General features: G+C 37.4%; 2 protein-coding genes across 4 annotated transcripts in view; one reads left to right on the top strand and one right to left on the bottom strand.

Moving 5' to 3' along the window:
* LOC126874772 (tubulin glycylase 3A-like) overlaps window positions 1-15495 on the bottom strand; it is a 33814-nt gene that overhangs the window by 5351 nt on the left and 12968 nt on the right. The window contains exon 2 of one of the 2 annotated variants that reach the window (XM_050637195.1): window positions 214-870. In XM_050637195.1, coding sequence (XP_050493152.1) covers window positions 214-480 — 267 coding nt within the window. In that variant the 5' untranslated portion in view covers window positions 481-870. Of the gene's footprint in view, window positions 1-213; window positions 8930-15495 lie in introns of those variants that run through there. The other variant, XM_050637186.1, reaches the window with a different exon arrangement.
* The window catches only part of LOC126874840 (lysosomal acid glucosylceramidase-like), a 36031-nt gene continuing 29635 nt past the window's right edge, over window positions 9100-15495 (top strand). For both annotated transcript variants that reach the window (XM_050637390.1, XM_050637371.1), the window contains exon 1: window positions 9100-9532. The gene's annotated coding sequence lies outside the window, so the exon portion shown is untranslated. The remainder of the gene's footprint in view (window positions 9533-15495) is intronic.

Genomic DNA, 15495 nt, shown 5'->3' with positions numbered 1-15495 from the left:
CACGGTAGCACGTGCTTCAAAGTATCCTAAAGCTACTGTATTACGCGAATTTCTGTGTAAAACTATTCGGATCTGGATAATCTATCGAATAGTTATAACGAATACGTATATGTTCGTTTATGAACGTTTGAACGTTATCGGACAATCCGATAACATCCGATCGGAATTTCAAAATTTTGGAACATTTTCCTTGTAAAGGGATCTGATGTCTACCTTAACAGCTCTGTCGACTTTCGCTTTAATTTTCTGATAACGCTCTTTCCTCGTCCAGTGGGTCTTGCAGCAATCGTCGTCCTTGAGCACGATACTCCTGTAGTTGTTGATGGTGTCGGTATCGTGCTTGTCAAAGATCCCCCGTGGGCAACAAGAACACGTGTCCATGTAGGATTTCGGGAACGCACCGCAGTCGAGTTGTGGCAGGCTGTTAACAGCATTGATCTCATTGTCGTCCGTGTCCGGAAGTGGCCATTTTGAGTTCATTTTCGTCCAGTCCACCCGATTGTACGGATTCACTGGACTTTCCTTCTTTTCCAGACAGATCAAAGAAGTCAATTTGCAGTAGGAGTGGCTCACTTTATCCTCGTTCGTGGGATCCGTAGTCGCTAAATCTTTCGCGGTCCTAATGTCCCTTGACCGGTGAAACGTTCTAATTTATTACACCATATCTACTGAATTTTATACCTTCTTCCATCCAGTGATCGATTTAATCATCGCGTTCGACTTTGATCAACCGGATCACCCAACTTGGTCGCTCGTTAAACATAGAGACATCGAAAACTTTTACGCTTTTCGAAACCAGATACGTACCTTAAATCAGGCGGTAAATCCATAGTTTCGTCGCGAATCGAGACAGCTATTTTAGGTCAATTCCTAGATAAATGGCAAAAGTGGCGTTAATCACGGAAACTAAATAAATTATCTAGTTGAAGCGAACGCTAGAAATATTCGGCGTGTACAGAAAGAAAAATCGACTCGAGAGGAACGTTTAGGAACAATGCAAATATTCGTCGATGGGCGTACGCTTTGAACGCTAAAGCGAATGAAACGAGAAAGGCTAAATCGATCAATCTGCTTGTTTAACCCGGCCGCCTTATTGTCTGGCAAGCTTAATCGCCTAAGTAATTAACCTCTCATGCAACGAACTTTGGAGAAACTGGTTTTTGCCCTTATTAAAGGCCCATATTAATTTAACACTAACATTATGTATCCTTCTTTCGACCGGTGAAGTAAATTCATGACTAAATTATTACGAAGAAGTTGCGTCGTTATCTTTGCAGAATTTCGTGCCAATTTATGTTACAATGCTCGTTTCAATCGAATTTGAAGATAATAAATAACGAAACCAATCGATATTTAATAACACGCGGTCACCGAAATATATTCTTCGCATACTACACAAATGTCGTTATAATTTTCATACGTGTAACAACTGTTATGAAAATAACGATGTAATTTACGGCACAAAGGTAAATTTATAGATTTATGGATTTAATAATACATAATACTGTTTAGTATTTTATGTTATATCACACTCTGTTTCCCTGCCTTTGTCGCGTATTATCGATAAATTATCGATATCGACTATAATTTTAAATTAACGTACATCATACATCACGTATCGTGTACAAGGCTGATACAAGTATATCCGATATAAAGGTATTTGATAGTCGAGGCTTGTTTACACTGCAAAGGGAAAGTAAATGAAATATAATGCAACCTTGCGTTTGCATACTATGCGATTAATATACTTCGTCTACTTATAGAAAACGACCATTTTCTTTCGTTCTTGTGTAAACGTTGCGAGTATATGAAACATGTCGATTTTTTTTTTTCCGTAACTTTTACCATGTCACATGTACGATGTACACGCGCTATACTTGCCATATTTATTCTCGTTTGCCGTAATTGTGACGAAAAATTTCGAAATTATAAACTTCATTTCATCGTTTAAAAACTGACATCTATGTTCTTTCTATAGTAAAAATACTTTGCGATACTTGGTGGAAATTTTCTGCTCGTACACTGCGTGAGTTCGTGTAGTGAACGTTTTGACAAAGTTTTATGGATCCGCGATATTTCATTAAACGTTTCCTCATTGATGTTTTATGTATCGTTATGTATCTTGACTTCGAACTGGAGAAATTTTTGCGATAGATCGAAACGTAAAGTTAAACTCAAAAATTTATTTCACGGTTCTCCTATTCCGAACGGTTTGGTTTCTGCTATCTATGGATTTCTGTTGATGTGTCAAATGTCAGACATGTTGCATTTATCCGATCTTCTACTTTTTCTCCATTTTCCCAACGACTATGTACACAATGTTAATTGCTAGCTAACAGTCGTTATATCGTTTGTTTGCAATTTTTTAACCAGTAACTCTATGAATCGCGGTATAAAGACAAAAATGTGAAAAAAAGCAGAAAATCGTACGATGCATAGCAGGCACAAAATTTGCATTAAACGCAAAATATGCTCTTGTGTAAATACGTATGTATGTTTATTTCTAGGAGCGTAAAACATATATGTAGAAAAAAACGATATCTGTGAATACCAATTTTCTCGATACACTGAAATATTTTCTATATCGACATCGTTCATAACTGCAACGAAATTCAGTGTATTAGTACTGTCAACGCTACGTTCCATGTGTTTAGCGAAACTCACATGTACTCTTTCATATCGTATCGGTGTGTCGACGATTATTTTAAAACAACGTATCTTTTTACAGCGGTAGCGATTAAAATGATTCATTTTTCAACGTAATTTCATGCCGTTCGAATATTTTACTTCACACGCGATACGTTAAAGTATTCGAAAAAAATAATACATATAGTTGGTCGCGTTCGCGCGTGTCTAAATTACTATTATTCTATGAAAGATTATTAAAGATATTTCTGAATTTATTGCTGGAACATGAAAAGTCTTTTTACATGCTATGTATTTGTCTTGATCGAGCATCGGTACATTCGATTGGTAAGTGCTCGTAAATTCCACACATCTATTATATCTAACATTTCACTGTGGTCCTATTAAAATTCAGTTGAATTCACACTACCGAACAATTTCATCCGCAATATATCGCATCATACGGCTGAACATTCCTGTCATGGGCAATTTAAAACGTTAAAATACTTCCACCTTTGAGCTCGTATTTGCCACTAGTATTAAAAATATTATTCACACACACACACACACACACACATATAAATATTATAGAAGATTATAGAATTATGATACAATTATTTGCAAAATTCTGACGCAACGACCGATTTTAATATTATTAATTCAGATCATAATATATTAACCAAAAAATTCTGATACTCACGCGCATCTGGTGGACTACGCGAGACATTGTTCGCCACAAATATCTGAATTCTGGTCAAACTCTCACAGCGAACTTGTACAGTGAGCAACTAGGAACACTACATGACAAACTTAAGAAAAGAAGAAAAAAAAACAGTCATTTATAGCGAATCGTCGACAAATTTTATTTTTGCAAGATACTGGGATGGGAACTTCTATCGCCTCTTTCGATCTTTGGATAATTATATGCTGGGAAAACAATTTATAAACGATACGACTATAAATAAGAAGGTGTGTCAATTTTTCGAAGATAAAAATTCTGAATTTTAGAAAGGCGATATTTTTTAATTACCTTCCCATTGCCCTTCCCGTTGTGAGAGAGTAACTCGACCTAAAGGTGAATATTTTTTTAACGAATAAAATTACTTTATTATACGTTTCACACTCCGAAAAACGACAGAACTTTCTTCGTTACCATAAAATCTACATTTTTACGTTATCTTTTCACTTTTCTCCATCTCTCGATAAATAAAATCATTATTTCGAATTAATCTATAATTTTAAATTTTAGAAATAGATAATTTTCAGTATAATTAGCATCTTTTTACATTGTTTTAACATTAATTCGTATAATATGCCAATGCGTCAAGACGAAAGCGCGCTTGTTCGAAACACGTAAGTAACCGATTCGCGAGTATACAGGGAGGTTGGTAACTGGTGGTACAAGCGGAAAGGGAGTGATTCTACGCGAAAAAAGAAGTCGAAAATATAGAATAAAAATTTTTTTTTTTATTTTTCCATCGAGACAACGATCTACAGTGAGATCCGTTATAACGTACCGCACGCGTACCGAGCGAAAATTCAAAGTCGATTTTCTCGAAAACAAAGCCTCGAACGAAAAATTTTTATTCTATATCTTCGACTTCTTTTTTCGCGTAGAATCACCCCCTTTCCGCTTGTACCACCAGTTACCAACCACCCTGTATATGTACATATCTATGATAAAAAATGAAATTTTGTTTGTTCGAAATACGTGTTGCCATGATATACGTATACATGAACATGCATATAATGGGGTATAGACATCCGACAATAATATTTGGAAATCCGTTACGTTTGACTATAAATGACTGTCTGGTAGCCAAGAGGGTGGAAATCGTGCCAGCGAAACGTGCTTTCGATTCGACTTGCTGCACGAGCGAACGAGTTAACTAGCTAAGTAACCGCGCCCACTGCACTCTCTAATCACCAAAGGCACCAGGAATGCTTTTAAACTTTCCATCCACAATTACGTCCTTATTCGCATAGAAACCTCTATTAGACCTTCCATTATTCTAATTATGGAAGACCCGTCTGAAATATATTGATTAAAGTTAAGAAGGTTAAGTGGTCAGGATCAAGAATTGGACCGACTATTTCTTGTTCGCTCCTCCCGCTACTTCCTCTTGTTATTTCGATGTTTATCGAAAGCATCGCGTCTATTACCGTTGTAAGTAACACGTATCGTTTTGCTATTTTCTATCTCTTACGTCGTCAATTGAATTATTCCGATTATTCGTTCTCGTTTCACCCTTTTCTTAGCCTGTTATTACGAAAAGTTCAGAGTTATCACGCTGGAACGATGGAAATTTTTCGAAATAATCTTGAAGCTTGCGATCGTTTCCGCGATATAATAGCAACGCTCTTAAGCGATATAGATACCACAAAACTTCACAAACGTCAAACCACGTACATGAAAAATCCTTTTGACATAATACGCAACAATATACGAGAAGTACAACCAGCTTTCCGATCCGATGAAGTTATTTTGTTATTTCGAACGAAAGAACGAATAGAATTCTATTCGAAATAACATCTATGATTTTGAAAAGATAACGCGTCTCCGATCGACGAGCTATTTTCCGAAGTAGAGCGATCTACGAATAATTTCGTATAAATGAAAACCCTGTACGTATATATTCTATCTTCGAGTCAAGTTACACGTATAATTTCGCATTGTATATATTTATTTCATCTGTTATAAAGTTTCTTCGCAATCATGCACTCCCGAGGAAGAAACGAGTCACAAAGTTTACTTAAAAGTTTACTTTATAAACTAGTTTTGGTTTTCCATGGTTGGAACTTAAAGCGGTCTAACTACTTATCGTATGGTATAGCGTGTAAGCGGCAAACAGCGGCTCATGGAGCGACTCGCGCGAACCACAAGAATTCGTCAAGTCGATGCAATTAACATTTACGAGAAAAAGCAACGCGGCATACCGTGCCTGGGAAAATCGCTTGTTTGCCGGCGGATTCTCGCGATGCGACGCAACTTGCAAAATAAGAATTTTCTATAGCACATTGCAGAGCACGAAAATAGACACGCTAAACAGTTACGTAAATCTTATTACAAGATTCAATCTTGTTTCAAAACGCTGCAGTACTTTCGTATTTGTATTCTGATGTCTGTAGATCTTACACGATGCATTTTCAACGAAGAAACAAGTTACGAAGTTTGTCGGTTAAGCTTGTGGCGCTGGTATAGTCGTTGCAGCTTCGTTTCTTCGCGTTTCACCTCGAACTTTCTCTCCTTTCTCTCTCTCTTCTCTATTCTTCTTTTCTCTCCTCTTCTTTTCCTCCTCGTTTCTTTTGTCATCGAAATGTGACCATCATCCTGGGAAAACACTCGTTCGCCATATCTTCGATGAAAAATTATCACACTACAACTTTCATAAGTCAGAGGAAGTATTCAAACGTCCGATCGTACATCTTTGAAATTTGGAGATCGTAATTTTCGCTCGATCATTGTATCGACGCACGTTATACAGCCGCTATAAAAATCAGACCGAACTCCAAAGATAAACAACCAGTATGTACTTAGTTTGTGACTAGAAACTCTGCCGCTAGAAAAAATGTTGCAAAGAGAATAGTAGACTAGAATTGGGGTATTGAACGTTTAAAATACTTCTGCCACGAGAACATCTTTCGAGAAAGTTGTTTTGTATCGTAAACGATTAGCGATGTAAAAAGTCGAGATTTGTGTGAATACCAATATTCGAATGACACGAGCGTCCTCGGACGATGACGGTATAAGGAGAAGCTTTATACCGTTACTAGCCTGCGTAATGGAATTATCGGATCGTTCTATAGTCTATTTGAGGGAAATATACCATCGTTCGATAGAGAAGTCCACTAATCGCAATTGAATGGTAGGCTTTTCGTGCGCGTATCGCTGTTTAACAAGCAAACTGGATAGAGGTAATTTACAAACCGATTAATAAGCGCAAGCATTTCGAAATTTCTAGCCATATCGATACGAGAAATACCGTAATATTCCGTTTTTTGATTTCCAGCTGCAAACATTTTAGAGACGTATCCAACGAGAACTGCCGCTCTTTGTACGATCGCTCGTACAATTTTCCAAATTTTGTCTTTAGTTTCCACGTATTATATCGTTAAATTAAATTATTATTATATTAGTAAATTGCGGTCAAATCAGTTATTTACTATGCGCATTACATGTATATCTTCTCTATATATACATAGGTATATTTTTATGTAGAATTTTGCATATGCGAATAACGTGTCATATACGTATGTACCTTTACCTAGAGACCTACTCTGTACATATTTTTCAAAGGGAAACATAGTGTATTAGAGATTGCAGCACCGAAGAGTACGCGTATTCGCACCAAATGTTATATCGCTAAAGGGGCCTTTGTACAATTTAAAGCAAAGTCATGTATTACATAGTAGATATTTCTTTGAGAACTATTTCTCTCCGGGAACTGCTCTACTTTGCCTTCCGTTGCTCTACTTCCGCCTAACATGAACGAATTCAAACTCTGCCGGTAAAGTTTCTATCTTCTACTATACTTGTATCGTTTCGGGTACCAATACTTTTCTCCTCTTTTCACGCGCCTATTTCCAGTCCGTGTAATTTCCACACTCTTTCCAAAAAAGACAACGTTTTTATGTATTTTTTTGCAATTTATCGTAATTTATCGTTTAAAATATATCGCTTCAACATCGTCAAGGGACAACGTCGAGCCTGTAACTTACGAAGATAGTTTAATCACACGAATACCGGGACGGTGATGCTCTAAATGTGATTACACGTAATATCTGATGAAACTGCAACGGTCTACGATTAAAATACTATCTCGAAATCCGGTTATCGATCGGAAACAACCACGGAGGGTATGAACAGGTGATCAAAGCCGAAGCCTGTAATCTCGTTTCCTTCTACAGTCATAGAGCGATATGTAGTTCTTGGATAAATTTCCCAAAATTTGTCCGACTCGATAAAGTTTCGGCATTGAGAAGTTTACATTGCAGTCACGTACTTGAAACACGTGATCAGTTCATTGCTGACGTGATAAAAAGATGGTGATAAATTCCGGCATCAACGTCCATACTTGAAAACTTGAAGGGTTTAGTAAAGTTTTCCGTTGGCTTCTAAAGTTATTCCCATTTCCATCGTGGTTTTAAAACATTTGGTCGAATAAACGTCGACTAGATTTTTTTAAAAAAGACGTCAGCGTTGTTTAAAACATCTCAACGCAAAGCGCCTTAATTATTCACCGTTAGGCCGGTTACGTGTTCGATGCTTTTTATATTCTTCAACTTCACCGAGACCAAGTTTATAAACCAACTCCTACGTCGGACTCGATAATTTCTTTGGGAAAACGCCCCGTACATTTTAGTTGCTTGTTTTATATTTACAATTTTTTTCTATTAGCTTAAAAGCGCAGAAGATACCACTTCGTTTCCTCAAGTTGAAATATTTAAACCCCGGATAGAACTTTAAGAAATAAGAGGTGTTTATACGATGAAAAAAGTACGGTTAATTATTTTCCTTTTTTTTTCAGCGAAAACGTTCCTTTCGTGTTCCCGACAGAACCATTTCCTTTCCTATCCAGAGTCGTTTCTTGCTCGAAGTGGCTAATTACGTGAGAAAAACATACTCTCCGCCTACTTGTCTCTTCGTTTCTCTTTCTCTGCCACGAAAGTAAGCAGTACTTTGTAATGATCCCATTTTAAGAACCGAGAAAACAAACGAGTCGGCAATTATTCTTGCAATTGTACCTTTTGCATTTCGCTTCGGATTGCCGGTGTCACGTGCTTCAGGCACAAATAATTCTCCTCCTCGTTGAAATGGCTTCTCACGAGATTTCCCCCGTTATTCTCGCAGACGACAAAAAGATACAAACAACTCTGACCCGCGTCTGTATTCCGCGTCCTGTACTCTATAAACGAAACGTAATCATTCCTGTTATTAGTACCGTTTTCAGTGAAAGTATTTAAGCGAAGCGTGCTCAGTTTTTTCCAGCTAATACGAAATACGTTGTTCCACCATAGCTAACGACATCATTTCTACGACATATTACAATTTTCACGAAATTTTTATTCCGTCCGATATTATTCATTTGTGCTCGAAGAAACAAATCGATAAAATTACCGGTAAAATCGAAGATGCATCGACGATTCTTCTGTATCTAACAGAGACCCTTGATCGATTCGGATTATCCGTCCTAAATGTTTCGGCGATTTTCTTAATATATCAAACGCGCGTGGAGTTTTCACAAGGCTTTCAAAGACTGACGCTCCACAAGCAGAATGTAAAATTTTTCATAAAAAAATTGGAACGGTCGTAAGCAAGTTCGTCTGCATCTATCGGGACGTTACTCGCATTGAGAGCATTGACGTATCTAATAGTGGACATATACACATGTACGTGTGAGTACAACCTTTCTGTAGATAAACGACCTCGTGGTAGTCCACTCTACGCAGTAGCGATGCTCATATTAAGATCGTGTACGATTAACGAACGCGTGAACGAACATCCGACAGAATTAAAGTAAATATTTCGATCATTGTAGCGCAACAATTTGGTGAACTTTCCATGAGTAACCTAATTAATATTATCTGGCAAATTAATATTATCGGAATAATTAGATCTCATAATAATATAATACAACAGCCCGTTAAAACGAACAAGCCGATGACTCAATGATGGATCGACGATTAAAATCTTGTTTTAGTCACGTTGTTACCTCGACGTCTAAGCTAGAGTAGAACAAATATAAATTAGATACAATATAAAATATAAAATATAATTTGAGAATACGGCTCGCTACCAACGATTCGTGAAGTTAACGTGCTTGTGCTCGGATAAGTTCCATCGTACGTATTATTACTTCATAAAGAAGTCTGGCCCAAACTTAGTCATCGTAAGAAAGAAACCAAGGTAAGAAATCGTAATATTTCGTTTATTGGGTGGTACTTGCTTGTTTTCTTATTCTCTTTTTCGTTCTTTCGTCTTTTTATATTTCGCATAAAGTTTATCCATTGACTCGATAAGGAATATCACGATAACCGATATCGCAACGATACTAACGTAAGTATGTACACATTATCGTAGATTACTATACTTTCATAAATATTTTCTCTATTCTCACGCTAGTAGAGATAGGCTTATTTATAAAAACGAATGTACGTTGTGGTAGTCGCTCGTGACTTATTAAACGAACTATTCTAACTTTGAACGAACGCAGTCGATAATTTAAGTTGGAGGATAGACAAAATTTTATTCAGTGGAAGGCTGTTGCCCGGCTATTACTAAAGAAACTTCTGTTCTTAATCGTTAGTTAATGATTCCGACTAAATTCGCAAGGATTTGTTTCCGCTGAAACTATAAGGAAGAAAAGTACATTTGCAGTAAAGGATGTGAAAAATCAGTAGGTATCTACAGGGTGGTTGGTAACTGGTGGTACACGCGGAAAAGGGGTGATTCTACGCGAAAAAAAGAAGTCGAAAATATAGAATAAAAATTTCTCGTTCGAGGCTTTGTTTTCGAGAAAATCGACTTTGAATTTTCGCTCGGTACGCGTGCGGTACGTTATAACGGATCTCACTGTAGATCGTTGTCTCGATGGAAAAATAAAAAAAAAAAAATTTTATTCTATATTTTCGACTTCTTTTTTCGCGTAGAATCATCCTCTTTCCGCTTGTACCACCAGTTACCAACCACCCTGTATATGTACAGTGCGTGGAAATGATGACACGGTCGCGTCTCCGTTTTCAAGTGTGACATATTACATGCCCGCTGGCCATGACATCGGACTTGATAAGTGTATTCCTCGCTAAAAAGAGCATCCGCAGTTCAATAACCTATGAACGAGAAAAAGAGACATTTAGTATACTTAGATGCGTGATCTATCGACCATGAGCCTCGAAGCATCGACGAGCCGAATACTCCATTCTCTTTCATCGTCTTAACCCATTTCCCATGATCTATTAGCTTTCTTCGAAAATACCTTCTTCGTAATGGACTTCGTGACATGGAACGCAGCATCGCGCATCGTTTCTCCATTCTGCATGGAACGTTCTTGGTTAACTATTGAATTACGACGATTCAATTCACGAATCAGCGATCTCTTTCCTTTTTCGTTTCGTTACGTTCGATGATAATTGCACCAATTGCGATGCATTTCTTATCGACGATAAAAACGTACTCGTTTAAAACTTCCACTTTTGGAAAAGAGCGTTCATCGTCGAGTGATTTCAATGTACGAAATACGTTTGTTCGTAATGTTAGCCGATGCTTGAAGCAAATATTATGTAGTCGGGCAATCACTTACAATCAAGTGTTTAACTATGGCCATATCGTTGTTTTTGATTATGATTTCCATCAGATTGTTGAACTTGTTATCGTAATAATTAGTTAAATAGTTTACGGCGATCCCTTCTGATTTTCTAACTCAGACACTCGGTTGAAAATACATGCAAAAATAACAAAATTGCACGTTACAACAGCGAATAATTTCTCGATTCGATGCAAGTTGTATATCGACGAACGAAGTTTAAATTTCGGAGTTTGAAATTGAAAAAGCTGTATGTCAAATGTAAATGTTTGCTTAATAGATTGGCTACAAATTTTTTAGCCTTGCTCTTACCATGCGTTAGTTGTATTATTTTCGGGACCTCGTGTATCAATGCATTTCGCTTTGCGCAGTAAGATAAGTTGAACAAGATAAACGTTGGAAATAAATTTCAACAAACTCTGTAAATTCATTTTGAACTCTTCTAGTTTCCTGTCATGTCACAAAGATAAATTATTTTTCTCATCTAAACTTCGAGTTTTAACATTTACCGTATCACCTGTTACCGTAACTTAACCGTTGAACTACGTATTTCTAACTGTTTGAAGTTCTCTTCCACATCTCTAATACTTCTATACTACAATACAAACAAAGTTTTCCCTTTTCTCCTCACAGATACGTTTACAGAACGTTAGGCATCGGAACTTTTCGCAAACGTTACTGAATCGTTTAATTTAGTCGATATATATCGATATATGTTCTTAACAAATTAAAGCTGGCGAGTAAAGCAACTGCGAGTTTTAAGGCGATGCAACGCCTCGATTACAATTCGAGGAAAACTTCCGATGGAATAGAGCAACGTCGTTCGCTTAAGTCCATGATAAATTTCATCAAAGGACTTATCGCAGCAAGCTAAAGGATTCTCGATAAACTCTTTTCTTTGCGACCATTAAGAAGCTCGTGAAACACGAAAAAGACATAACCAACTTTCTTCTTGATAGCTTTATTCGGATATTTTCCATCATAGCAAACTTACGAACAATCGGTTGTAATTACTTCTTGTTTCCGAGTGCTGATAAGCATGGTAACATACGTTTATGTCTGAGACACGATAATTTTAATCTACAAAATGAATATGAAATATGAAAAAATATTTAATTTTAATAAAATATCTGTAGTTTGTAATTATTAAAAAAACGAAACATTCCCTAAAGTTTTTAAAGATAACAAGGCAGAGAGAATCGTTCTAAGAGAAAAATATTTTATTTTATTGAAAATCCATTCCTCCTGTGGCCATCAACCATCCACACTGCCAACTAACGCGCCAAATAAGGATGTATTTCAACGTGACACAAATTTCGTATTGACGTTGTTGCTGGTATTCTTTACTCTTAAGAAGTTCTGTTATTGTTGGAACAGACTATGTATTATACTTACGTTCATTGTGAAAGATGTATAAAGAATGAACAATCAGAAAAGTGTTAACAGTCGGAAATATATAGAAAGCCTAGACGACGTTCGGTTATAAGTGTCAATCTATTTTTGACAAAATAGATTTGAAGCTAAAGATCGAAAGGTAGAATGTAGAAACCCTACTCGTTGTTAGCCAGGTAGAATTCGTTCCTGCCAGCATTCTGGAATCAGCAGGAGCAAAGATTGGTACTAACGTCCTCCTCTTTCTCTTCTCTCTCTCTCTCTCCCCCCCTCTCTCTCTCTCCCTCTCTCTCTCTCTCTCTTTCTTCTCTTCTTTCTTCGAAGAAAGTCATGTTCAAAGCAACTTGTAAAAGCACTTCCTAAGACAAGAGATAGCAAAAAGTAGACGGTGGTATATATTAAAGACGCTAGCATAACTTTGATGGTACAGAGAGAATGTGGGGAGAAGATGGCAAGTACGTTTCACAAGACCACGAAAGTCAAACCAAAAGACAGAGCTAAGGTACCGAGAGTGAAATAAGTGTAAGAGGATGGAGAATAGAGAAAGGAGAAGAGCAGTTCGTAATGATTGGCACACGGATATACGTGCATGTTCATCGTGAGGGGTGAGAAGTTTGAATAGGTTGCCGAGGGCGTAACAACGTCGTAGGCCTTGTATACCTTGCTTCGCTTCACCTCGCATCGCTATATACGACCAAGTACAATATAACTCTCTCCTTTCCCTTGTCGCTACCGTCTGACATAGCGGCCCTGAGCAATGGACGAGTTTAGAACTAGCGACCTAAGCTTTATCTACGAACCGCCGTTCAGGTTAACGAAACAAAGAGCTAGCACGCTGCGAAGTGTGCTCTTTCGTCCGTTAACAACGGTATTCTCGATGCTTTTCCCTACTGTTTTCGGCGACCTCTTGAAAATTTCAATTTTTCCTATCCTCTTCTCGTGTTTCTGCCCCTACCTCGCATTCTCCTCGTATGTACTCTCGTTTCTTTGTGATTTTCGTGTTTTCTTTGTGAACTTTGAAAACCGCGCCAATGTAGAATTGGACTTATCGTATCAAGTTGCACGCTTCCATATACCACGGTCTACAAGCTTGACGCGTTTCACGATATTTTATCTTAATGGCAATGGCAATAATATTAACATAATAGCGTGTAATGGAATAGTCACTTTCCTCGCATCGAACGTTTCCTGTACACAATTTTTAAACTATAGCTTAGATCTAAGTGCACTTTTATAACAGGCGACTTATCACTTCCATAAATTCTTTAACCCTCCATTACTTACTTCTAACCGCTTTCTTGCGTTTTATGAGTTTACGACATTTTACGATTAAACGAATTTTTGTCGCGCACTCACCTTCGCTTACGAGGCTCCCAAGAGCGAGACGGATAAGAACTTGGGAATTGCACAAAAGTGACATACGACGAACCTGTCCTTTCGCTGTGTTTAATCGTTCGTTAATCAAACTTTTTAAACTATTTTCTATAAGTAAACTTCTCCGCTACATATTCTTCGATCCGGTGTTATTATCGTAGAAGGCAAAATTGCGAATACTTTTACTACGCCTTTAACTATAGAAAATAACGCTTTAACCGTTCAACTAAGATCTCGGATACCGAAAGTCGCGAAAGTTTGAATACGGGTCGAAGACGTGGCTGTCGATTGATTCGGACATTCGTCTTCTAATTTAATTTCGACAGCAACGATATGCAGTTCGTAGTTACCGCTGCTGCTGCTACTGCCGGTATATTGGAGTAAACATTACACAGTTCGCATCGTTCGATGTACAGTTAGCCGGACATTGTGCTCGGTAAGTTTGCTCGCATAGTTGTGTCCAGATACGGCATCTCTGCGCATGCATCTTCCTTCGAGTTTGCTGCTCTAATCTTCTGCGAAACAGCTGCGCGATATTGGAACGGCATGCAAGGTGTATACTGCGCAAGGACAAAATTCACGGAGTAATTAACGAGCAAACAATCTCTGAAAAAGCCACGATCGCGATACAAGAAAAAGATATCGATGAATTTTTGCTGTAGAATTAGTCGAATCTTATTTATCTCTCGACTTCGCTGACAAAGACAGGACCACGGGAAAGAGCATACGAGTGTTCCTGCTGTTACAGCAGAGTAGAAATCCTCAATATCACGCCTCACTTACCGAATGGCAGTAGTTTTCCTATCGTAACTCTATGCATTCAAAGAAGTTTGATGGGAAAGTAATATGCTCTTTCTTTCGGAGTTACTTTTTTTCTTTGTTTCTTCGCTAAGTTACTCTGACGTTGTTACGGATCAAAATAATTATATTTCGTTCCATTCGTTGTTTTTTTTTTTTTTTTACCTTTCTCTCGACGACATCGACTATATAATATATTACCTTTTTATTTTGTAATCTTTTGCGCATCTTTTGTGCTTAATCTATAATCAGATCAGAATGCATCATCGAGTTTCATTTTCTTCAACGTTTCTCGTTCGTTCTTCGTTATAAAATATTCCGAAGTGTTGGAATTCCTAATAAATTTGAAGGATTTAAATTTTTCTTCGCCAAGCTACCCCTTAATCCTGCAAGTTATTAACTTTCCAACTGACCTGACGTTCGAGGCATTCCTCCTTCTAGAAGAAAGCTACTTCTAGCTCCATAAATAATCGAGACTGTAGTAGAAGCTACGCAGTTGCGAAGTTTACAACTAATACTACCGTTCGGTTCTCACTTTTGCAACAAAGAATAAATTAACTCGCTAGGAGTCTTACTCCCGATCTTATTCGCGTCCATAAATGGCAAATTCCTAAATTTATAAATGGATCTTGATAAAAAATTGCCATACTTTTCCGAATCGAATTACATTCAGTTTAAAAGCGATATTATCTACGTATTGACGTATACGTACTTTTTTTCAAACGACATAAACCAAGTTTATTTAAAGTTTATTTAAAATGAAATAAACCAAGTATGGACGAACGTTTAAGCACGAACGAACAGAGTGACAGTTTCTGGAAATACTGCGATCAACTTCGGTTAGAATCGCAATTACCAGCAACGACGTCGACAGACTAATTGTAATAGCACGTTTGCGGAGATCAATGGCAACCTAGAAATCCCATGTCTAGACAGCTTTATATTTAGCACTGCGTCGATGCAAGTTCGTCCGTTTTAATTGGCGTGTCTTGAGAATAACTTG

The sequence above is a fragment of the Bombus huntii genome, chromosome 2 (genome assembly GCF_024542735.1).
Source record: "Bombus huntii isolate Logan2020A chromosome 2, iyBomHunt1.1, whole genome shotgun sequence".
Taxonomy (NCBI): Eukaryota; Metazoa; Arthropoda; class Insecta; order Hymenoptera; family Apidae; genus Bombus; species Bombus huntii.
Note: the sequence above shows the minus strand (reverse complement) of the source record. Positions and strands in the feature narration are given on the sequence as shown.